The sequence below is a fragment of the Tiliqua scincoides genome, chromosome 1 (assembly GCF_035046505.1).
Source record: "Tiliqua scincoides isolate rTilSci1 chromosome 1, rTilSci1.hap2, whole genome shotgun sequence".
NCBI lineage: Eukaryota > Metazoa > Chordata > Lepidosauria > Squamata > Scincidae > Tiliqua > Tiliqua scincoides.
In genome coordinates, this window is record NC_089821.1 from 283,858,871 (window position 1) to 283,882,365 (window position 23,495).

At 47.8% G+C, this 23,495-nt stretch overlaps 1 protein-coding gene across 1 annotated transcript; it reads left to right on the top strand.

The window, feature by feature from the left end:
* Positions 1 to 4,786: 4,786 nt before the first annotated feature.
* On the top strand, positions 4,787 to 8,669 carry FOS (Fos proto-oncogene, AP-1 transcription factor subunit). Its single transcript, XM_066612082.1, has 4 exons — positions 4,787 to 5,072; positions 5,812 to 6,057; positions 6,663 to 6,770; positions 7,109 to 8,669. Exons 1-4 carry the CDS (start codon positions 4,932 to 4,934, stop codon positions 7,715 to 7,717), a joined length of 1,104 nt encoding a protein of 367 aa, XP_066468179.1. The 5' UTR covers positions 4,787 to 4,931; the 3' UTR covers positions 7,718 to 8,669.
* The last annotated feature ends 14,826 nt before the right edge of the window (positions 8,670 to 23,495 follow it).

Below are 23,495 nucleotides of genomic sequence, written 5' to 3' on the forward strand. Positions count from 1 at the left end.
AAAGGCCCAAGCCCCACAATGGTGCTACTCAAGTCTGCACTGGTTTTTTTCCTGGTGCAGAGTTGAGAGGCTCTGTGTTGGGTTGGTCCCAACAGAGAGCAGAGCTCTCCCCATCCCACCCACCAGCCACCCTGCCCCCTCGCCCTGCCCTGCCTTCCCTGCTCACTCCCCCCACCCGACTAACCTTTCTGCCCACCTGGAGCTCATCCCTTCCTCCAGGTAGCAAGCATCGGGCCTCCAGCTGGTGCTGGCTCAGCACAGAATGGCACTGCACTGGTGCTAGCTGCAGCACTGACCTGGTGCTGAGTGTCGAGGGCATGCCTTAAGGCGCATTTGCAATGCTCTGTGCTGGCATAGGGCTGGCATGCAGAGCTCAAGATTGGACTCTTGCAGTAAGTTGCAAGAGTTGCAGTGCAGTCCTATACATGCCTACTCAGAAGTTGGTCCTATAGAGTTCAGAAGGACTTACTCCCAGGTAAGTGTTTATAGGATTGCAGCCTAAGTAAACAAATATCTTTTGGATCATGTGGACCCTATATATGGTTAATTTGGTGCTATTTGCAGATAAACTGGAAATCTGCCCTCAGAGGAAGCACCTCCTGAGCCTCATGAAGAACTGCACCCCCCCCCCCCCACACACACACACCAGGAACCTCCACTTGCATGTCAGCCAGCAACAAGCCAGGAGGAGCTTGATGGAGAAAAGAAGTGTGAGATGCCAGGCTAGAGGGTTGCTCCATAAGACTCTTCACTCACTAGGCCTGGAAGCAGAGCTTCATAAGGGTAGTTTGAGCCTGGGGAGTTTTATGAGATCAGATAACCTCTGGACCTTATTGAAACAAAGTGCTCACTTGGAACTATCTGAGATTCTGTTACTCTGGCCTACCTTGCTACCCCTTTCTGTTTCCCCTTTCAGAATTCTTCTGAGTTCCTGTTTGTGGTCCAGTCATGATCATCATAACTCTTGCTTACTTACAATGATATGTAAGGATCACTGAGATCATCTGTGCCAAAATATTTGAGTGCATAGCAAAACTACTTATTGCTATTATTACTACAGTACTACTGAAATTTGGTAGCAAGTCTCATGTTTCAGAGTACTCTCAGTGAAGTCCCACTAGAATCTTGTCAGTGACCCCAAGCTTTTCACTGAAGGCATCCACCTGAAGTCATCTTTCCTGAGTCTTGGTCCTAGCCAGATTGGCCTTTTCAGCCACACTAGACGCTGTGCCAGAACCACCTTTCAGAGCGCGATACCATAGTCTTTCGAGACTGAAGGTTGCCAATACAAGGTCCTAGCCAGTAGAGATTGCATCAATTTGATGACTTCAGTAATGAGTTCAGAGCCATCATTAGGAAATCCCTGAGCTATCATTTTCTCTAGTCCTATTTTGAATGAGCAGCACATGAGACTGAAGACTCACTTTTTTTACCTGCATTTTTGCATATGATTACTACAAGGTAAATTGCTGACACAACTGAAATGAATGGAAGTTTTGTAACTGCCTACAGTGGAATTAGGGATTTCCCCTTGACTGAACTGAAGGAGGCCTGGGGCTCTTCAGTCATGCCCAAATTTGTCTCCCACCCACCCCCCTTGTTGAACATCTAGCCTGAAGAATTTTGGAGACCTTGAAAATGTGCTGACTACATGATTTTTGGTTGTTCCTAATTATGGAATGTTGGCTTTGCAAACTGGAATGTGGTCTTCTTTCGGCCCAATCCTATACTTACTGGCTGTCGTCACGTCTCTTCTGCTAGTTTACTACTCAGTGTACTGCCGGGATGCTGGTGGGAAGGCCAGCGCCTTCCCACCTGCATTGTTGGTCTTCCTGCTGCCCACCAGAGCAGGCAAGTCAGCAGGAGAGGCAGGAGGGGGTGGGGGAGGGTGCAAAACTGGGTGGGGAGGCTGCAGGAGGGGGTGAATCCAGCAGCAATGGTGTGTGTCAGATCCTATCTCCCTTTCACTCTTTGGACCTGCACTAGCGAAATCGTTTTGGGGAAAACTGAGTCCGTTTTTGGCATGGCTGCACCAATGGGGGGCGGGGAAGAATAGGATTGGGCTCTATATCATGCTTCCTTCAAAGATATGGGAGAAAAATAATGCATGTATGCACTATCTTCTCTCAGGAAAAGACACATGTAGAACAAAACTCTGGAAATGGCTGCAATAATTGCATATCTTCTCTTTTAGTACTTCCCATATTAATAGGTTTATAGGTTTTCATATCCCTCCAGATCCAAGTTTGTGACTTATTCAATCTCTGTTGCTAAGATATTAATATGGAACAACCCCTTAGAGTATATGTGCAACATTCTGTCTGTATCTATGTTTACTTGTAAGTTCTGATTAGTTTGATGGGACTTACTCCTAGGTAAGCATGCAGAAGTAAGTTCCATTATGCCCAATAGGGCTTACTCCCAGGTAAGTAGGGCTGCAGCCCTAGATGAAACCAGAAGCACCAATTTCTATAATTATGGTATTGAAAGTCTATGATTTAGAAACAACTAAATCTCAATAAGTGGTGAAGTGATATAAATGAACTGAAGTATGTACACTTACTGAGTTTCAGTATAGCAGTATGATGACTGACACTGACAGCCCAATCCAGTGGTTAGGTAGTGACAGTGCTGCCACCACAGCACTGGATGTCATAAAAGTTCCTTTTATTTTCTGATACCCAGTGCCATCGGGAGGGCCTGTGCCATCCTGTGGGCACCTCATCCCACCTGACCAGCACCAGGGCAGGTGACTGTTGTGCTGGTTAGCAGAAGGGCAGGGGAGCATGGTGGGGGACATTGCAGAGGTGGGGAGGGGTGTTTCAAGATGGGGAAGGGGACAGGCCCAGGAGAGGGTGGGGACACAGAAGCAGGACACCACTTCATCTAGCCCTGTCTCTGTTCCCTTATCCCCAGGAGACCTCCTGTCTGCTCAAATCCAATGCTGGGTACAAGGTAGGCCTGGGAGTCCCACTACACCAGCATCAGGTAGGATTAGGTTGTAATACTGGAGAATTTGGTTGAAAGCATTAAATCCTTAAATGCATATAAACACAAAATATAGACTTGAAATATTTACTTATACTGCAGTTCAGCTCAACAGATGATAGACTAGGGTTGGGGAAGGTGGGGACAAGTAAGACTGCCCATGTGATTTCTGCACCTGTAAAATAGAGAAACTAAAAATTGAGAAATAATACAAGGATGAGACTAGGACTGCATTATCTCTATATGCTCTCTGGAATAAGGGCCCAATCCTATCCCATTTTCCAGTGCCATTGCAGCCAAACCAATGGGGCCTGCACGGCATTCTGTGATGAGGAGGCAGCCACAGAGGCCTCCCCAAGGTATGGGAACACATGTTCCCTTATAGGAGCTGCATTTCCAGTGCTGGAAAGTTGAATAGGATTGGGCCTTCAGGCTGCAATCCTATCCACACTTACCTAAGAGTAAGCCCCATTGACTGTAGTGGGACTTACTTCAGAGTAAACATGCATAGGATTGGCCTCTAAAAGTCTTTCTACTGCAATAATTGCATTTGTTTGACGTATTCCCCCCCCCCAACAAAGAAAGAAAATTATTTGCCTGTGGGATCTTTTTTAAGTCAGTAGGAATTAAAATCTCCCCTATATCCCCTCTTAACTGACTTTATACTGTGTGTCATATTCCCATGATCTCAGAATCTGACATTCTTGGGGAGTGGGGGCCACATTTCTTCTCCTCCTGTGTGTATTTCAAAAATCATGCACAATGCTAGGGAAATAAATGGTGTCATGTCAGAATGCAGGCCTGCATCCAAAAGACAGGAATCGTGTTGCTGATCTCAGTGCAATAAGGGCCCAGTCCTATCCAATTTCCCAGTGCTGGTGCAGTTGTGCCAGTGGAGTGTGCGCTGCATCCTGTGGTGGAGGGGCAGTCACTGGGACCTTCTCAAGGTATGGGAACATGTTCCCTTACCATGGGGCTGCATTGTGTGGTTACACCAGAGCTGGAAAGTTGAATGGGATTGGGTCCTCAGGCTGCAATCCTATACCTGTACACACTTTCCTAAAGCCCCGTTTAACAAAATGAGATTTACTTCTGAGTAGCCATGCATAGGCTTGTGCTTTGAAACCACAGACTCCCCCTGCAAAGGTCTTAGGCATGTCTACTCAGAAGTAAATCTCATTTACTCCCTATAAATCTCCCATTATAGTCAATGGGGCTTACTGTACTGTAGTGGGGATAGGACTGCAGCTTCTCGGGGTGGAGGAGGTGGGCTAAATAGACGTCGGCGTTTCCTCCCATTCAGTGTTTGGTCAGCACTCAGGGAGCAGGACCCAGAATATCCGCATGCACATACCGTCTCTGCGGCGATGGCACCCGCTCCCCCTACCGCCACGGCCGCGCACAGCTGCTCTTGGCCTCTATCCTCGAGTGCTTCCCGTCAGTCACACCCCTTTGTACAGGATGTATGCCATATAAGGATATCTGCGTCAGTGGGTTCCCGAGCCGGGATTCGAGGAGAGGGGGGAGGGAACCCCTAGTCGTTTCGCCGGGTTTTTCAAAGCTGAACCCCCCCCCCGCCCCACGGTCACCGGGACCCTTCGCGGAAAGCTTCTGACCCCTGTTCCGGGAGGCTGCGATGCCGCCAGAGGCTTTGGAGGGGCGCAAAGGCGGGTCGTGATTCCGGGCACCTCCCTCCGGGGAGGAGAGGCCCGCCCCCGTGACGTCGATCCATTGAGAAAGTCCTGCGCTGTATATAAAAGGCGGAGGCGCCTCGCTTTACTCCAACAGCAGAGCTTAGCCAGAGTGACTGGAGCGGGCACGCAGGCAGAGGCGCCAACCGGTGAGAGCGTTCGCAGGGAGCCTCTCGCCCAGCCCCAGAGACAGCCACCAGCTGGGATAGACAGACACACTGCCCCCCGAGGGTCCGTCCCAGGCGCTCCGACATGATGTACCAAGGCTTCACCGCGGACTACGACGCGTCTTCCTCCCGCTGTAGCAGCGCTTCTCCGGCTGGGGACAGCCTGACTTACTATCCCTCCCCAGCAGACTCCTTCTCGAGCCTGGGCTCCCCCATGAACACCCAGGTGAGACTGCGGGACGCTGTTCATGGCTCCAGGGGGAAGGGTTGGAGTGGGGGTCTCTCCTTGGGGGGGTCTCTCTGTTGCTGGTGGGACAGAAGCAGCTGTAATGGCTTGGAGTGGGGGGGTGTCACCTTGGGGGTGTCTCTCAGTCGCCCGTCGGAGAGAAGCGGCTCTAATGGCTTGGACTGGAGGTTCTCTCCGGGGGGAGGGGGCTCTCTTGCTAGTAGGACAGAAGTAGCTCTAATGGCTCGGAAGAGCTGCCTGCCCTCCACGTGATGCCTGCTTGCACGTTCTTGATGTCATATGTCCTGTGCATGCTACATGGGACACGAAGGAGGCCCTTGTCCTACTAGTCAGCGGGGGGGGGGGGCGGGGGCGGGTTCCATAGGAACACTGGGCTCTTCTCCGCCACTACAAGCGCTTCCTGGGGGGCTGGGGCTCGTAGCCCGGGCGGTGCTGCTTTGCAAGCGGCTTCATTGATAAAAACGCGGCTTCATTCAGGAGACTCCGGAGCGGCGCTTGCGTCAGCTAGGACGTCAGAGATATTTATAACCAGCCCCCGTTCATGTGTAGTCTGATGGCAGCAGCGGTGGCGTCCGAGCCAATCTGGCCCCAGGGAGTGACTGCAGGACCCGCCGCTCAAAATAGCCTCTTGGGCATGGAGAGGCTGCCAGACGTGCATTGCATCTCTCCCCCCCCCCGACTCTGCCCCTAACCGGGTCTCCTTCTTTGTGCCTTCCAGGACTTCTGCACCGACCTCGCCGCCTCCAGCGCCAACTTCGTCCCCACCGTGACTGCCATCTCAACCAGCCCGGACTTGCAATGGATGGTGCAGCCCACCCTGATCTCCTCGGTGGCTCCTTCCCAGAACCGGACCCATCCGTACGGGCTCCCTGCTCCTCCCACCAGTGCCTACTCCAGGGCGGGGATCGTCAAGACGGCAGGAAGCAGGGGGCAAAGTATCGGCCGCAGGGGCAAAGTGGAGCAGGTGGGTGTGCAGCATCTGGCTGCTAGGAAGCCTCTTGCAGGGTTTCAGGTTATTCAGGGGCTGTGAATGGTTGACACCTGGACTGGCTTTGCAAGCGGGCTACCATCCTCCTTGAGCTCCCCCCCCCCACAGAATCTGAGGCTGCAATCCTAACCACACTTACCTAGGAGTAAGCCCAGTTGACTATAATGGGACTTACTTCTGAGTGGGCACGCTTAGGATTGGGCTGTAAGCCTGGCAGCCATATGGAATAGGAGCTCAACTCACAGTCTATTGAGATGGAGGAAAGGGCTCCCTTTTGGTCAGGGCTGCAATCCTATCCACACTTACTTGGGGGTAAGCCCCATTGACTATAATGGGACTTCTGAGTAGGCATGCATAGGATTGGGCTCTCACTCCCCCACCCCCATACAATCTCCACGAATGCAAGCATCTCAACATAAGAACAGCCCCACTGGATCAGGCCATAGGCCCATCTAGTCCAGCTTCCTGTATCTCGCAGCGGCCCACCAATCTCGTGGCCGCCACCCGACGTGAGGACAGGCTAGGCAAGTTGGACAGGCTCTGGGCACGCATACTGATGGCTGTGCGCTCTCTCTCCACAGCTGACTCCAGAGGAGGAGGAGAAAAGGAGGATCCGGAGGGAGAGGAACAAGATGGCAGCCGCCAAGTGCCGCAACAGGAGGAGGGAGCTGACTGATACTCTGCAAGCGGTAAGTATGCCTGCTTGGCTGCCTCGTTCGTGTGTCTTCCTGGCAGTGGCGTAGCTACAGGGGGGGGAAAGCACCAAGTCTTGCAGGGAGCCTCACTGCAGCGTGCAAGGGACCCTTCGGAGCCATTCAAGCATTCATCTCTGTTTTGCTCCCCCCGCCCGCAATGGCTTCGAGGGGGAGGGGCTCTTGCACGCTGCAGTAAGACTCCCTGCAAAACTCGGTGCTTTGCCCCCTCTGGCTACGCCACCGCCTCCTGGGGCCCTGCGCTCCTCCTGCCTTCCACCCAGAGGGGCCCGGCCTGGCCTGGCCTGACCGTCCCTCTCCTTCCCTCTCCCCAGGAAACCGACCAGCTGGAGGAGGAGAAGTCCTCCCTGCAGACCGAGATCGCCAACCTGCTGAAGGAGAAGGAGAAGCTGGAGTTCATCCTGGCGGCCCACCGGCCCGCCTGCAAGATCCCGGAGGAGCTGCAGTTCTCCGACGAGCTGGCCGTCTCCCCGCTGGACATGCTGGCCGAGGCGCCCGTGGCCAGCTCCCCAGAGTCCGAGGAGGCGGCCTTCGCCCTGCCGCTGCTGCAGGAGCCCGGCCGGGCCGAGGCGGCCAAGGAGCTGAAGCCGGAGCCCTTCGACGACTTCCCCTTCTCGCGCTCCAGCCGCGAGACGCCCCGCTCCGTGCCCGACGTGGATCTGGCCGGCTCATCCTCCTTCTACGCGGCGGACTGGGAGCCCTTGGCGGCGGTGGCGGGGCCGGGGAGCGGCGCCGACCTGGAGCCCCTCTGCACCCCGGTGGTGACCTGCACGCCCTGCGCCAGCACCTACACCTCCTCCTTCGTCTTCACCTACCCGGAGACCGACCCCTTCCCCAGCTGCGGCGCCGCGCACAGGAAGGGCAGCAGCAGCAACGAGCCCTCCTCCGACTCGCTCAGCTCGCCCACCCTGCTGGCCCTGTGAAGCAGCCCCGCGGGGCCAGCCAGCCACCCACTGACGGAGGAGACCCACTCCCCATCCGCCCCCTTGCTGCAGGGGGCTTAGGCTGCCACCCCATCCACACTTTCCTGGGAGTACGCTCCACTGACTAGAATGGGACTGACTTCTGAGTAGACCCGCTTAGGATTGGGCTCTGAGGCCGCAGAGGATCCCCCCTGCCTCTCCTACCCGTGGAGTTCCGTGATCCCACCCAAGGCCTGGGAAGAAGCAGCCGAGAGCGCCTCCCTGCTGGGCGTTGGGTATGGAGTGGCAAGACTTTGCAGGAGGACTGCTGCAGGCAGCCTGCCACAAGGCCTGATACCTCTTCCAGAGATGTAGCAACCAAACCGCATGGAGTAATGTCTTGTCCCCCCCCCTCCATAGGAGAACTGGTAGTTCTGTAGCATGGCTGGGTTGGTGACTCCCTCCCCTCCCTTCATATTCACTAGCATTAACTAATTAATCTGTTGGGTGAATGATTGGACTTTGACTATGGTGCTGGGTGTCTTCAACTCGTATCTAGTGCGGCTCATTAACAATAACTACTGTACTGTGTTCCTGGCAATATTGTGTCTTTTTAAAAAAACAACTACTTAGCAATGACGACCTGACTGAAAACTGCAAAAAGAGACTCTCTTTATTTTCTAGTAGGTTAAATAATGGCTATGTTGTCCATGTAATATAGTTCTCGTACATCGATGTTCATCGTAACTTTAACTGATCATACATTGTTGAAGTGGTCTGAATGGGTTTTTGGCATAAGTTTTCCATGAAAACGTTTTATGGTGTGTTTAATTTATTTATGAAGATATTTATATTTTTATTTTTTTCTACCTTGAGGTATTGACGTGTGCAAAGTGAATTTGGATGAAATTTTAAGCATTGTTTGCTTAGTGTTAAAGACACTGTCAATAAAACCATCTTAAGTTGAATGCTATTAAGGCTCTGTAGTCTCTTTACAACTTCCCTTTAACAGATTAATAACTGTTAGAAGTACTCCCAACCTAGGCCCAAATGTACCTTGGCTTTAAAGGGATGGAACATCCACTTAAATATTAGTGCTATAATCTTGTTGTCTACACCTGTCTCAGTCCAACCTTTTCCTCAAAGTATGTTGCACCTATATTGGTCTTGCCCTGTGCCTTAAAGAACTTTTAATGGTTGACCATTAATGGTTCTCGTAGGGTTCCATTAAAACAGCCCAATCCTATGCATGGAAGCAAGTCGTTTTAAGGCGATTTGCTTCCAAATAAGTGTGTTTAAGATTCCTGCTTTGAGTGTCTACACTTGAACTGACCGCTTCGTAGAGAACATGAGCACAATTTTCAAAAGTGGAGGTAGCTACATAACAAACAGATAGTGGAGAAATTGTACTTCCTTTAGACTTCTGATTATTTCTGTTCAAACAATTGCTCTTTCGTCACATCAGACTTCCTGTTTATTTCCTTCTCCCTGAGTATATCTGATTTTTGTTCTATCTTCATTATTTCCTACAGCTACGCACTCTTTTCCTCTGCCTCATGTCCTTCATCCTCCACAAATATACACCACGTGGCAACATGAGGATAGTAGTCCTCTATTGAGTTACTTGTTCAGTTGTCTCCCTTGTTAGCTACCCTGAAGCTTCTCTTATTCAAAAAATGAATACAGTATTTTGATCTCAATGGAAAATGTTGCTATGCTATCACAGATATGTCACTGCACCAGCATGTGTTATAATCAATACACCTGCGCTGCACCAAATCTATTCTGTAGCAGCATTTTACTTTTTAAACATAATTGATAGTTCATGAGAACCTATGGTATGTTGAATTAAATTACCTGGCACCCACATAACACACAAAGACCAGCTTCATATCTGTGCTTATAACTTTTAGCTGAAACAGATTCCTTTGATCATGGGTAGCATAATCCAAACCTGCAACATGAGCTAGTTGGTGCCTCTTCTGACCTAGACTTACCTTGTTGCCCTCTTCTCTGTTTTGAGGGATGCAGCTGCCTGGACACAATTTAACAGTTTGGCAAGGCTGACAAATTCTTACTGGTTGGCTTCAGAAATGAACAAATTATTATTTTATTAATTTATATTCTGCCTTTTTGCCCCATGGGCAAATCAATCAAATATATCCCTATAGAATATCTTGTTGGCAACCTTCAGTCTCGAAAGACTATGGTATTGCGATCTGAAAGGTGACTCTGGAACAGCGTCTAGTGTGGCTGAAAAGGCCAATTCGGGAGTGACAATCCCTTCCACACTGGGAGCAAGTGCAGTCTGTCCCTGGTCTGTCTCCCTGGCTATGGGCCTTTGCCTCTTTGCCTCAGACTGTTGGCCAAGTGTCTCTTCAAACTGGGAAAGGCCATGCTGCACAGCCTGCCTCCAAGCGGGCCGCTCAGAGGCCAGGGTTTCCCACTTGTTGAGGTCCACTCCTAAGGCCTTCAGATCCCTCTTGCAGATGTCCTTGTATCGCAGCTGTGATCCATCTGTAGGGCGCTTTCCTTGCACGAGTTCTCCATAGAGGAGATCCTTTGGGATCTGGCCATCATCCATTCTCACGACATGACCAAGCCAACACAGGCGTCTCTGTTTCAGCAGTGAATACATGCTAGGGATTCCAGCACGTTCCAGGACTGTGATGTTTGGAACTTTGTCCTGCCAGGTGATGCCGAGAATGCGTCGGAGGCAGCGCATGTGGAAAGCGTTCAGTTTCCTCTCCTGTTGTGAGTGAAGAGTCCATGACTCGCTGCAGTACAGAAGTGTACTCAGGACGCAAGCTCTGTAGACCTGGATCTTGGTATGTTCCGTCAGCTTCTTGTTGGACCAGACTCTCTTTGCGAGTCTGGAAAACGTGGTAGCTGCTTTACTGATGCGTTTGTTTAGCTCGATATCGAGAGAAAGAGTGTCGGAGATCGTTGAGCCAAGGTACACAAAGTCATGGACAACCTCCAGTTCTTGTGCAGAGATTGTAATGCAGGGAGGTGAGTCCACATCCGGAACCATGACCTGTGTTTTCTTCAGGCTGATTGTTAGTCCAAAATCTTGGCAGGCCTTGCTAAAATGATCCATGAGCTGCTGGAGATCTTTGGCAGAGTGGGTAGTGACAGCTGCATTGTCGGCAAAGAGGAAGTCATGCAGACATTTCAGCTGGACTTTGGACTTTGCTCTCACTCTGGAGAGGTTGAAGAGCTTTCCATCTGATCTGGTCTGGAGATAGATGCCTTCTGTTGCAGTTCCAAAGGCATGCTTCAGCAGAACAGCGAAGAAAATCCCAAACAAGCTTGGCGCAAGAACACAGCCCTGCTTCACGCTGCTTCGGATGTCAAAGGGGTCTGATGCGGAGCCATCGAAGACAACAGTGCCCTTCATGTCCTTGTGGAAGCCATTAGATTTATGATTTTCTCTGTAAACCGCTTTGTGAACTTTTTGTTGAAAAGCGGTATATAAATACTGTTGTTGTTGTTGTTGTTGTGGAAGGATCTGATGATGCTGAGGAGCCTGGGTGAACATCCAATCTTGGGGAGAATCTTGAAGAGGCCATCCCTGCTGACCAGGTCGAAGGCCTTCATGAGATCTATGAAGGCTATAAAGAGTGGCTGTTGTTGTTCCCTGCATTTCTCCTGCAGTTGTCTAAGGGAGAATACCATATCAGTGGTGGACCTGTTGGCTGGGAACCCGCACTGTCATTCACATGCAATGCACATGCAATGTTTGTTCCTCCTCTCTGATGGCACTGACTGCCATCAGGCATTCACAAAAGGCATTCCAATAGTGCAAATATATATATAAATTTAAATTAAATTTAAATATAAACTAATTAATATTAATATTATGGTATTGGCAACCTTCAGTCTCGAAAGACTATGGTATCGCACTCTGAAAGGTGGTTCTGGCACAGCGTCTAGTGTGGCTGAAAAGGCCAATCCGGGAGTGACAATCCCTTCCACACCAGGAGCAAGTGCAGTCTGTCCCTGGTCTGTCTCCCTGGCTATGGGCCTTCCTTCTTTGCCTCTTAGCCTCAGACTGTTGGCAAAGTGTCTCTTCAAACTGGGAAAGGCCATGCTGCACAGCCTGCCTCCAAGCGGGCCGCTCAGAGGCCAGGGTTTCCCACTTGTTGAGGTCCATCCCTAAGGCCTTCAGATCCCTCTTGCAGATGTCCTTGTATCGCAGCTGTGGTCTACCTGTAGGGCGCTTTCCTTGCACGAGTTCTCCATAGAGGAGATCCTTTGGGATCCGACCATCATCCAGTCTCACGACATGACCAAGCCAACGCAGGCGTCTCTGTTTCAGCAGTGAATACATGCTAGGGATTCCAGCACGTTCCAGGACTGTGTTGTTTGGAACTTTATATTAATATTATACAACTATAATACTATATCCCTGTAGAATATTTTGCTCCTTCACCCTATACAGTCTCAATTGAACTTTGTTATCTCAGAGTAAGAGAGAGCCTGACACTCCCATACCATATAAAATAAAAGACAGGTACACAAAGAATATTCTGTGTTGTTCCATCAACAATACAACTGGATCTCACATGGTGTGAAGATAAGAATACCTTTTGGACCACATTGAAAAGAGTTCAAAGTTAAGAGCTGATAGTGAAAATTTAAAGGGTGTTCAGAGGCCATTTTATTCATGTAACTTTGTTCAGGGTGCATCTCCTAAGAACATAAGAAGAACCCTGCTGGATCAGGCCCAGGGCCTATCCTCACAAAACTTATGGAATTCTTTGAAAAGGTCAACAGGCATGTGGATATGGGAGAACCTGTAGATATTATATATGGACTTTCAGAAGGCGTTCGACACGGTCCCTCAACAAAGGCTACTAAAAAAACTCCACAGTCAGGGAATTAGAGGACAGGTCCTCTCATGGACTGAGAACTGGTTGAAGACCAGGAAACAGAGAGTGGGTGTCAATGGGCAATTTTCACAATGGAGAGAGAAGAAAAGTGGTGTGCCCCAAGGATCTGTCCTGGGACCGGTGCTTTTCAACCTCTTCATAAATGACCTGGAGACAGGTGTGAGCAGTGAGGTGGTTAAGTTTGCAGACGACACCAAACTTTTCCGAGTGGTGAAGACCAGAAGTGATTGTGAGGAGCTCCAGAAGGATCTCTCCAGACTGGCAGAATGGGCAGCAAAATGGCAGGTGCGCTTCAATGTCAGTAAGCGTAAAGTCATGCACATTGGGGCAAAAAATCAAAACTTCACATATAGGCTGATGGGTTCCGAGCTGTCTCTGACAGATCAGGAGAGAGATCTTGGGGTGGTGGTGGACAGGTCAATGAAAGTGTCGACCCAATGTGCAGCAGCAGTGAAGAAGGCCAATTCTATGCTTGGGATCATTAGAAAAGGTATTGAGAACAAAACGGCTAATATTATAATGCCGTTATACAAATCAATGGTAAGGTCACACCTGGAGTATTGTGTCCACTTCTGATCGTCGCATCTCAAAAAAGACAGTGGAAATGGAAAAGGTGCAAAAGAGAGCAACTAAGATGATTAGTTGATGAGATGCAACTAAGATGAGAGCAAAATCCAGGAAATGGATCCAGGAAATGGATTTGGAAAAGGTGCAAAAGAGCAAAATCCAGGAAATGGAAATGGAAAAGGTGCAAAAGAGAGCAACTAAGATGATTAGTTGATGAGATGCAACTAAGATGACAGCAAAATCCAAAGTCCAGCTGAAATGTCTGCGTGACTTCCTCTTTGCCGACGATGCAGCTGTCACTACCCACTCTGCCAAAGATCTCCAGCAGCTCATGGATCGTTTTAGCAAGGCCTGTCAAGATTTTGGACTGACAATCAGCCTGAAGAAAACACAGGTCATGGTTCAGGATGTGGACTCACCTCCCTGCATTACAATCTCTGAGCATGAACTGGAGGTTGTCCATGACTTTGTGTACCTTGGCTCAACGATCTCCGACACTCTTTCTCTCGATACCGAGCTAAACAAGTGCATCGGTAAAGCAGCTACCACGTTTTCCAGACTCACAAAGAGAGTCTGGTCCAACAAGAAGCTGACGGAACATACCAAGATCCAGGTCTACAGAGCTTGCGTCCTGAGTACACTTCTGTACTGCAGCGAGTCATGGACTCTTCGCTCACAACAGGAAAGGAAACTGAGCGCTTTCCACATGCGCTGCCTCCGACGCATCCTCGGCATCACCTGGCAGGACAAAGTTCCAAACAACACAGTCCTGGAACGTGCTGGAATCTCTAGCATGTATTCACTGCTGAAACAGAGACGCCTGCGTTGGCTTGGTCATGTCGTGAGAATGGATGATGGCTGGATCCCAAAGGATCTCCTCTATGGAGAACTCGTGCAAGGAAAGCGCCCTACAGGTAGACCACAGCTGCGATACAAGGACATCTGCAAGAGGGATCTGAAGGCCTTAGGGATGGACCTCAACAAGTGGGAAACCCTGGCCTCTGAGCGGCCCGCTTGGAGGCAGGCTGTGCAGCATGGCCTTTCCCAGTTTGAAGAGACACTTTGCCAACAGTCTGAGGCTAAGAGGCAAAGAAGGAAGGCCCATAGCCAGGGAGACAGACCAGGGACAGACTGCACTTGCTCCCAGTGTGGAAGGGATTGTCACTCCCGGATTGGCCTTTTCAGCCACACTAGACGCTGTGCCAGAACCACCTTTCAGAGCGCGATACCATAGTCTTTCGAGACTGAAGGTTGCCAATACAAGATGATTACTGGGCTGGGGCACCTTCCTTATGAGGAAAGGCTACGGTGTTTGGGCCTCTTCAGCCTAGAAAAGGCGCCTGAGGGGGGAACATGATTGAGACATACAAAATTATGCAGGGGATGGACAGAGTGGATAGAGAGATGCTCTTTACACTCTCACATAATACCAAAACCAGGGGACATCCACTAAAATTGAGTGTTGGGATAGTCAGAACAGACAAAAGAAAATATTTCTTTACTCAGCGTGTGGGTGGTCTGTGGAACTTCTTGCCACAGGATGTGGTGATGGCATCTAGCCTGGACGCTTTTAAAAGGGGATTGGACAAGTTTCTGGAGGAAAAATCCATTACGGGTTACAAGCCATGATGTGTATGTGCAACCTCCTGATTTTAGAAATGGGCTATGTCAGAATGCCAGGTGCAAGGGAGGGCACCAGGATGAGATCTCTTGTTATCTGGTGTGCTCCCCGGGGCATTTGGTGGGCTGCTGTGAGATACAGGAAGCTGAACTAGATGGGCCTATGGCCTGATTCAGTGGGGCTGTTCTTATGTTCTTAGTCCAGCTTCCTGTATCTCACAGAGGCCCACCAGATTCCTCAGGGAGCACACAAGGCCATAAGATACTTGCATCTCACTGTCACTCCCCTGCATCTGGCAATCTATTTACCCTCACAACCCCCAATGAAGACATCAGACTGTACTTGGATTTAACTTGTGCACTTAATTAAAGTCAGTGACCAATTTTTAATACATGAAACCTACTGAACATACCTTCTCTCCCTCACTAGTCATCTCTAACACAGACACTTGAATACAAAGATGGGGACAGTATGATGAATGGACGTAAAGCTCTCAACAGCTTGTCAGTTAAATCAAGTGCACAGTTAAGTCTGTAGCCTGAATCTAAAGATACTGAACAAAAATTACATTTCACTGAAGTCGTTCTGATACGACAAATCCTTTTGGTGTATTCCCTTCAGAGGATTACAGTATATGCACAGAGGTTTCCCCAGAAATGCCTCCGGGATAGGCTTTTTGTGCACATACAATACTATCAGAATGCACTGAAGATTCTAGAAGGGATTGGGGAAATTACGCTAAAGCTTCCCTCAAAGTGATAATATGTGAATGCAGATAAAAGTGCATTTCAATTTCTGGTAGGTGACAGCTTCTCCAACAGTTGAAAAAGAAACCTGCTTTTTAAACATTCAGCAACTTGCGTCTTTGGCAGTGGAAAATTAATGCTAAAGCAAAATCTTTTAGCAGCTATGACTGTGTGCATACTTCTCACCTGTGTGCACAAATAGCTTCTCCTGAGCATCACCAATGTGTTTAGGCACAAAGTGTTTAAAAGAAAAAAAGATTGTAAGCATTGTTGAAACATTTATGGCTTGAGACTAAGATTTGTAGCTTCAGCAAGTAAATGCTCAAGATAGAGGGTACTGATGATGACAGCAGTACAACATAACATTTCAAAGTGAGTATTGTTCATTTTATTTCCAAGGTATCAGGGAGACAGAAATAATGGATGGACACTGGGGATGCATTTGCACTCTTGTGGTATCATACAGAAGAAATGACAGAGATGTTATCTGTGATATTTCATTGTGGCGCAGAATTTTCACACTACATATTACAGAGAAGCACAACTGGGACAGAATAATGAAATATACTTACCGTAGTTGTTTCATGGTGCTTCGGGAACAAGCTATTCTTGCATCAAGTAGCATACTGTACAGGAATACAGTTCCCCTTTTGCTGAAGGCAAGGCTTTTCCTGGCAGTAGGTAGGCAGCAATTTTCAATCTTTTTCATCTCATGGTACCCTGACATGGTGCTAAAATTGTAAAGGCACACCATCACTTTCTTGACAATTAATAAGGCACACTGTACTGCTGGTGGGGGTTTCATATCTCCCAATCATCCTATTAATAAATGACCCTCTTCCAAACTCCAGTGGCACACCTGCAGAGCATTCGTAACGTAATAGTTGAAAATTGCTGAGACAGGGAAAGATCCATCTTCAGCTACTCAGAAGTCATAATCTATGTAATCCCAGTGATAGAAGTTTAGGGCTGGGAAACAATAGAATGTGTTTTGAAATATGTAATTTATTACATATTGTATCCCTACCCTAAACATTTCCTTGCTGACTTCACTGTTTCGAAACTGAGACAGACATACTTGTTCAATCCAACTAGGAGAAGGAGTCTATATATTTTGAGTGGGAAGAGTGGCATAGTGTAATTAAAACCACTTTTATTTCATTTATTTTCCAACTCCAAAAGAAGATATTTTTATGTATCCCAATGTTGTCTCTATATTTCTCCAAGATATTAACTAAGAAGGGGTTAATGTAGCATTAAAATCTGTGTTTATTATGGGGTAAACAAACATCTGTGACTGTAAAAATCATACCTTTCGGACACTATTAGTATAAGCATTAGTATAATATCACCTCTATAAATCATATACAAAAGCAGAAAAGAGTTGGACATTATTTTCCTATCATGAAATTTCATCCAAGATTTTGGAAACTTAATGACATAGATTACTGCTTTCAATATATTTTAATTGGCTGCTGAACTGCTGCATAAGAAAATAATTTAATCATATTCAATTTCACAATAAACTGATACCTAAAACATTTAAGTTCTTTTAAATAAAGTTTAAAATTATGAAAAATGAAGAGATAATGATCATCTCATGAAAAACATCTGTGCATATATGAGAAGCATATTAAATTAAAACAAAAATTTTCAGATGACAGCTCCCACATTGTAATATATTGTCAGAGAAATTCTGCTAAAACATTGCCTAGTGAGATATCACTACGACAATCAGCAAAATAGAGTTTAAGTATTATTGCAAATGTATTCATACATAGCTCTGTATAATACAATAAACAATCTCCTCTAGATTCACTGATGCAGAAGCTACACAGATGTCTTAGAATGCCAAATACTGCATGACTTGTTTCTAAGACTGCAGGCTTATACACACGTATTTAGTAGTAAGTCTCATTTTGAGCTCAGTGAGACTACATTTTGAGTAAACATAATGAAGAACCAAAATGGGTACATTATTTTTAGAAACCATAAGATACCTACTGATGCCATCCAGCAATTTTTCCCCACGTCTACGTATTTAACCCTCAAAACAAAGTTTGAGTTAAAAGAAAGATGCTTCTTACTAAGATGCCCGCAGTCATTTGGAACAAACTCCAAATCATTTCAAGTGGCAGCAGTGGACAATCTGAGAAAGCAGTAGGGCACTGAATTACAGTCACAGATTTTGGGTGTCATTTGGTGCAGAAAATGTAAGGAGATGCCAAATATATTGAAATATATTATTCTGTGAATGTATTCATAGACCTGTTAAGTATAAGAATTCGTTTTGTGAACAGCTGAAAAAATATTTAAAAATTGAGATTGGCATACCTATTGCAGTAAATTACTGGAAGAAATCTTTGCAAATAATGCCATAAGAAGGAAAGAAAAACCTTACTGGATCAGGCCAAAGGCCCATCTAGTTCAGCATCTTGTTTTACACAGTGACCCACCCACTGCCTTTGGGAAGCCCTCAAACAGGAGAAAGAGGCATACTTCTCTTCCACCATGGTATTAATACAACTAAACTACTGGTATTTTCGCCTTTTCTGGGCTTTGTGCTCCAGGAAAAAACTGTACATATGAAGAATTATTTTTCTTCATGTGACAAAGTTAGCATTGGTACTCTTACTGACACAAGTATTTGTTGATAGGAGGAAAGTATTTGTTGATATTAGGTCATTAGAAGGAATTGGATATATGCTATATTATGAGAACAAGAACAATCCAGGTACAGGTGCATTCAAATTAGGTTTAACTTCCTTTCACAAGATCCTCCAGAATTATCTGCAAAGTAAAGAAGAGCATTTATCAGTGGTATATAGCACATTATGAATCTGCTATAGATACCAGACTGATACAAGACTGTTCTGAGACCTTCCTTCAGACATGGCATTACCTGTTGGCAACCTGTTGGCAACCTTCAGTCTCAAAAGACTATGGTATCGCGTTCTGAAAGGTGGCTCTGGACAGCGTCTAGTGTGGCTGAAAAGGCCAATTTGGGAGTCACAATCCCTTCCACACTGGGAGCAAGTGCAGTCTGTCCCTGGTCTGTCTCCCTGGCTATGGGCCTTCCTTCTTTGCCTCTTAGCCTCAGACTGTTGGCCAAGTGTCTCTTCAAACTGGGAAAGGGCATGCTGCACAGCCTGCCTCCAAGCGGGCCGCTCAGAGGCCAGGGTTTCCCACTTGTTGAGGTCCACTCCTAAGGCCTTCAGATCCCTCTTGCAGATGTCCTTGTATCGCAGCTGTGGTCCACCTGTAGGGCGCTTTCCTTGCACGAGTTCTCCATAGAGGAGATCCTTTGGGATCCGGCCATCATCCATTCTCACGACATGACCGAGCCAACGCAGGCGTCTCTGTTTCAGCAGTGCATACATGCTAGGGATTCCAGCATGTTCCAGGACTGTGTTGTTTGGAACTTTGTCATGCCAGGTGATGCCAAGTCGGAGGCAGCGCATGTGGAAAGCATTCAGTTTCCTCTCCTGTTGTGAGTCCATGACTCGCTGCAGTACAGAAGTGTACTCAGGACATGTATAATTATATCTTATTGATAAGAATTGTTTCTAACTTTTAAGAATCAACACTTTCATTTTAGTCCACCTTGGCAATGAGAAATAATTCGGTTTAGTCCAAAATTTGAGAGAAAGATCTGGGTAAGAGAATATATCTTGGAGAACTTCTAATTTCTCAAGGTCTTTTATGCAAGGTGTTGAAAGGAAGTCTGCAAAGGGATGGAAATTGCAAGCAGGGATCTCCTCTTTAACTTGCTCCTAAGATGGAAATAGATTTCTCAGAAGTATGCCATGGCCCTGCCTGTGCTCTTGGTCAGTGTTTCTAAACCAGTGGTACAGGTACCGCCAGCAGCACTTGAGGTGGTGTCTGGTGGTACTTGCAGGACCCCTGCCGCCCAGCAGTGGGACGCAACAAAGAGTTGCAGCAATGCAATGCAACAAACAGTGATAGGAAGCTCAGTGGGTAGAGCTCCAAAGCATGCTTTTTTGCTTGAAAAGTCCTCTCATTCACCTTGAACCTCTTACTGGTGTTTGTTGCATCACATTTGGCCTCCCACCCCAGAAGTAACTTGTGATGATGTCATCACCAGTTACTTCCAGTGGTACTTCGAATAGGCAGACCATGTGAAGTGGTACAACGAAGGACAAACCTTGGAAAACAGCGCTCTAGGTCTCAATGTGATGCTCTAGGTCAGTGTTTCTCAACATTCATCCTCCATCGTACCACTTCACATGGTCTACCTATTTGAAGTACCACCAGAAGTCGCCGGTGATGACATTATTGCCAGTTACTTCTGGGTTAGGAGGCCAGATGTGACGGAACAAATACCAATAAGAGGTTCAGGGAGGACAGGAGGGCTTTTTTGAGCACGGAAAAGCATGTTTTGGAGCCTCCTAGCTCTGTTTGTTGTGTCATGCTCCTGGTCTCGATGTTGGGTGGGAGGGGTCCAGGGTCCTGCGAGTACCACCAGACAGCACCTCAATGGGTTGGGAGGCCAGGTGCGATGCGCCAAACACCAGTAAGAGGCTTGGGCGGACGGGAGGGCTTTTCTGAGCATGCTTTGGAGCCTCCGAGCGCTGTGTGCTGTGTCATGTTCCCGGTCTTGCAGTCGGGCGGAGAGGGGTACAAGGGTCCTGTGAGACACTGCCTCAAGTACCACTGGTGGTGCCTGTCCCACTGGTTGAGAGACTGCTGCAGTTCTCAGTGTGGTGCTGTGTCTCCATGTGAGGGGCAAATGGGCCAAAGCAAGGGAAACAGTTTGTCTCAGGGAAACGAATGGGAATCCCCGGACTCCCTCCATTCAGGACCAGAGAGCCTCAGCAAGCCTCGCAGGCGTTTCCCTGAAGTGCCCATAAAGGAGTTCCAGACTTTCCTGAAAAGACACCATGACGTCACGCTCTGCTGCCCTGTGCTCCTCCCCCTCCCGCCTTGAACTCTAGCCTCATTCAAGTGCGCCGGCGCGGAGCGCTCTTGTTTACTGTTTGGTTTCTAGGGCGCTTCGCAGGGCGGGCACGTCAGCGCCGTGACGTCGAGCTGCTGCCCGCAGAGAGGCCACGAGCTTACGGCGTGACGGAGGCACTTCCGGCAGTGACCATATATGGAAGTGGGGCACGTTTCTTAACCTACATTCCGCCCCCGCATCGCTCTGCGGGCACGAGATGCGCCTGCGCTGCTCGGGAACGTTCCAGAATGGAATGAGCCCGCAAGGGGCGCGCAGTCCTTCTGAGAGCGGGCACAATGCTGTGCACACTTCCCTGGGAGTAAGCCCCCTTGACTCTAATGGGACTGACTTCTGAGTAGGCAGGCAATCTTAGACTCTAATGCTGCAATCCTATCCATACTTCCCTGGGAGTAAGCTCCCTTTACTATGATGGGACTTCTTAGACATAAGAACATAAGAACAGCCCCACTGGATCAGGCCTTAGGCCCATCTAGTCCAGCTTCCTGTATCTCACAGCGGCCCACCAAATGCCCCAGGGAGCACACCAGATAACAAGAGACCTCATCCTGGTGCCCTCCCTTGCATCTGGCATTCTGACATGAGCCATTTCTAAAATCAGGAGGTTGCACATACACATCTTGGCTTGTACCCCATAATGGATTTTTCCTCCAGAAATTGTCCAATCCCCTTTTAAAGGTGTCCAGGCTAGACGCCATCACCACCTCCTGTGGCAAGGAGTTCCACAGACCAACCACACGCTGAGTAAAGAAATACTTTCTCTTGTCTGTTCTAACTCTCCCAACACTCAATTTTATTGGATGTCCCCTGGTTCTGGTGTTATGTGAGAGTGTAAAGAGCATCTCCCTATCCACTCTGTCCATCCCCTGCATAATTTTGTATGTCTCAATCATGTCCCCCCTCAGGCATCTCTTTTCTAGGCTGAAGAGGCCCAAATGCCGTAACCTTTCCCCATAAGGAAGGTGCCGCAGCCCCGTAATCATCTTAATTGCTCTCTTTTGCACCTTTTCCATTTCCACTATGTCTTTTTTGAGATGCGGCGACCAGAACTGTTTTAATGTTTGCACTAACTGGGATTTTGCCTCGAGGTTGACTCCTGAAGCCTTTTCCACAACTGGATGTAGCCACAAGGCAGTGGAGGTTTGAGATCAGAGTTTTCCTTCTCTTAGATGAGCTGCCTTTCCAGGCTGATGAGGCTCATCTACCCGTGGAGAGGACACTCCAACTTCGCCATAAAACCACCTTTCAGAGCGCGATACCATAGTCTCTCGAGACTGAAGGTTGCCAACAACAACACAAACACAATAACTGGGATGAAAACAAGGGACAGTGTTTATAAACCTGGCACTTTAACTTAAATGTATTTGAAACTGATCATATTAATTTCAGTGGAACAATTTAAAATGCACACTTATTTGGGCTTTGTCCTTTCAAACATTGTAAATGACCAATAGGGAAAAATATCAGCAATACTCTCATGCCATTTCTGTTTTTGATTGTATATATAGGCCTTTCAGGCTGGTATCCCAAGACTGGGGTAAACCAATGGGCCAGACAGGTTCAGTTGGGAGCGCTTCAAAGGAATTGTGTCAATTACCCAACCTATTTTTACATCCCACCAAGCAACTGGGGCTTCAACAGGAGTGCCAGCCATGTCAGTCAGAAACTCACAGAGGGCTCCACCTATCTAGATCCCCCAGCCTCCAATCTTAATGGGTTCAATACCCCCCCCCCCCAATTGGGAGAGTAACTTTTATTCCAAGTGTTAGTGGGGCTTTCCATTTAAGTTCATAAATGGGTAGGATGGGTAGCAAATTGATGCATATGAGCTTACTGCATATGCTTACTGCATATGCATATGAGCTTACTGACTGCATACATAAACATATAAATGCCCCTTTGAACGTTTTTATCTGTGAAATACCTAGACGTACATAAATTGCTTTGTGAACTTTTTGTTGAAAAGCGACATATAAATACTGTTAATAATAATGTTAATAATAAATAGTTCTGCCCATTTCTGTTCATGTCATGTGTCTAACTCCTGCATAATGGTGAAGCTTTTTTAATTAGTCTGGTGAGAATGTCATCTTAAGATGTCAAAATGTGATTTCTGTCAACAACACCATCAGTTACATAACCTATCATACATAATTCCCTGTTAGCCACATTGTGGTGAGTCAAAAGTGTTATGTTATTTCCTGGATGCAATCTAATTGTGAATTGCACTGTACAAGCCATGCCTCTCTTGTCATCAAATGGACCTGGGTGTGAATGTTCTGTATTAGAAACCCTTGAAAACCTTTGCCTTCTCACAGTTACACAGTTGACAACCTTCAGTCTCGAAAGACTATGGTATCGCGCTCTGGATGGTGGTTCTGGCACAGCGTCTAGTGTGGCTGAAAAGGCCGATTCGGGAGTGACAGTCCCTTCCACACCGGGAGCAAGTGCAGTCTGTCCCTGGTCTGTCTCCCTGGCTATGGGCCTTCCTTCTTTGCCTCTTTGCCTCAGTCTGTTGGCCAAGTGTCTCTTCAAACTGGGAAAGGCCATGCTGCACAGCCTGCCTCCAAGCGGGCTGCTCAGAGGCCAGGGTTTCCCACCTGTTGAGGTCCACTCCTAAGGCCTTCAGATCCCTCTTGCAGATGTCCTTGTATCGCAGCTGTGGTTTTCTGTTTTCTGTTGCATGGTGCAGAGTTGTCCATCTGCTTGTCGGTTTTCACCCTAAACCCCACGCACCCCATGAGGTTAACGGACCGTGGCGAGGCAACACCTTATTGGCCGGGGAATGCCCAGCTTAAGGTGGGCGGTAGCTGCCCAATGAGATGCAATTATCTCTCCCACCGTTGGAAGCAGCCCCTGGCGTCACGCTCTACGCCAATCGAGCGAAGACTTATAACCGGTAACTGCTGCTTCCCGTGTTGTGCCGACGCCATATGGCGAAATTGGAGTGTCCTCTCCAGTGTGCGAAGAATTGTGATCATTAGCACTTTTTTTG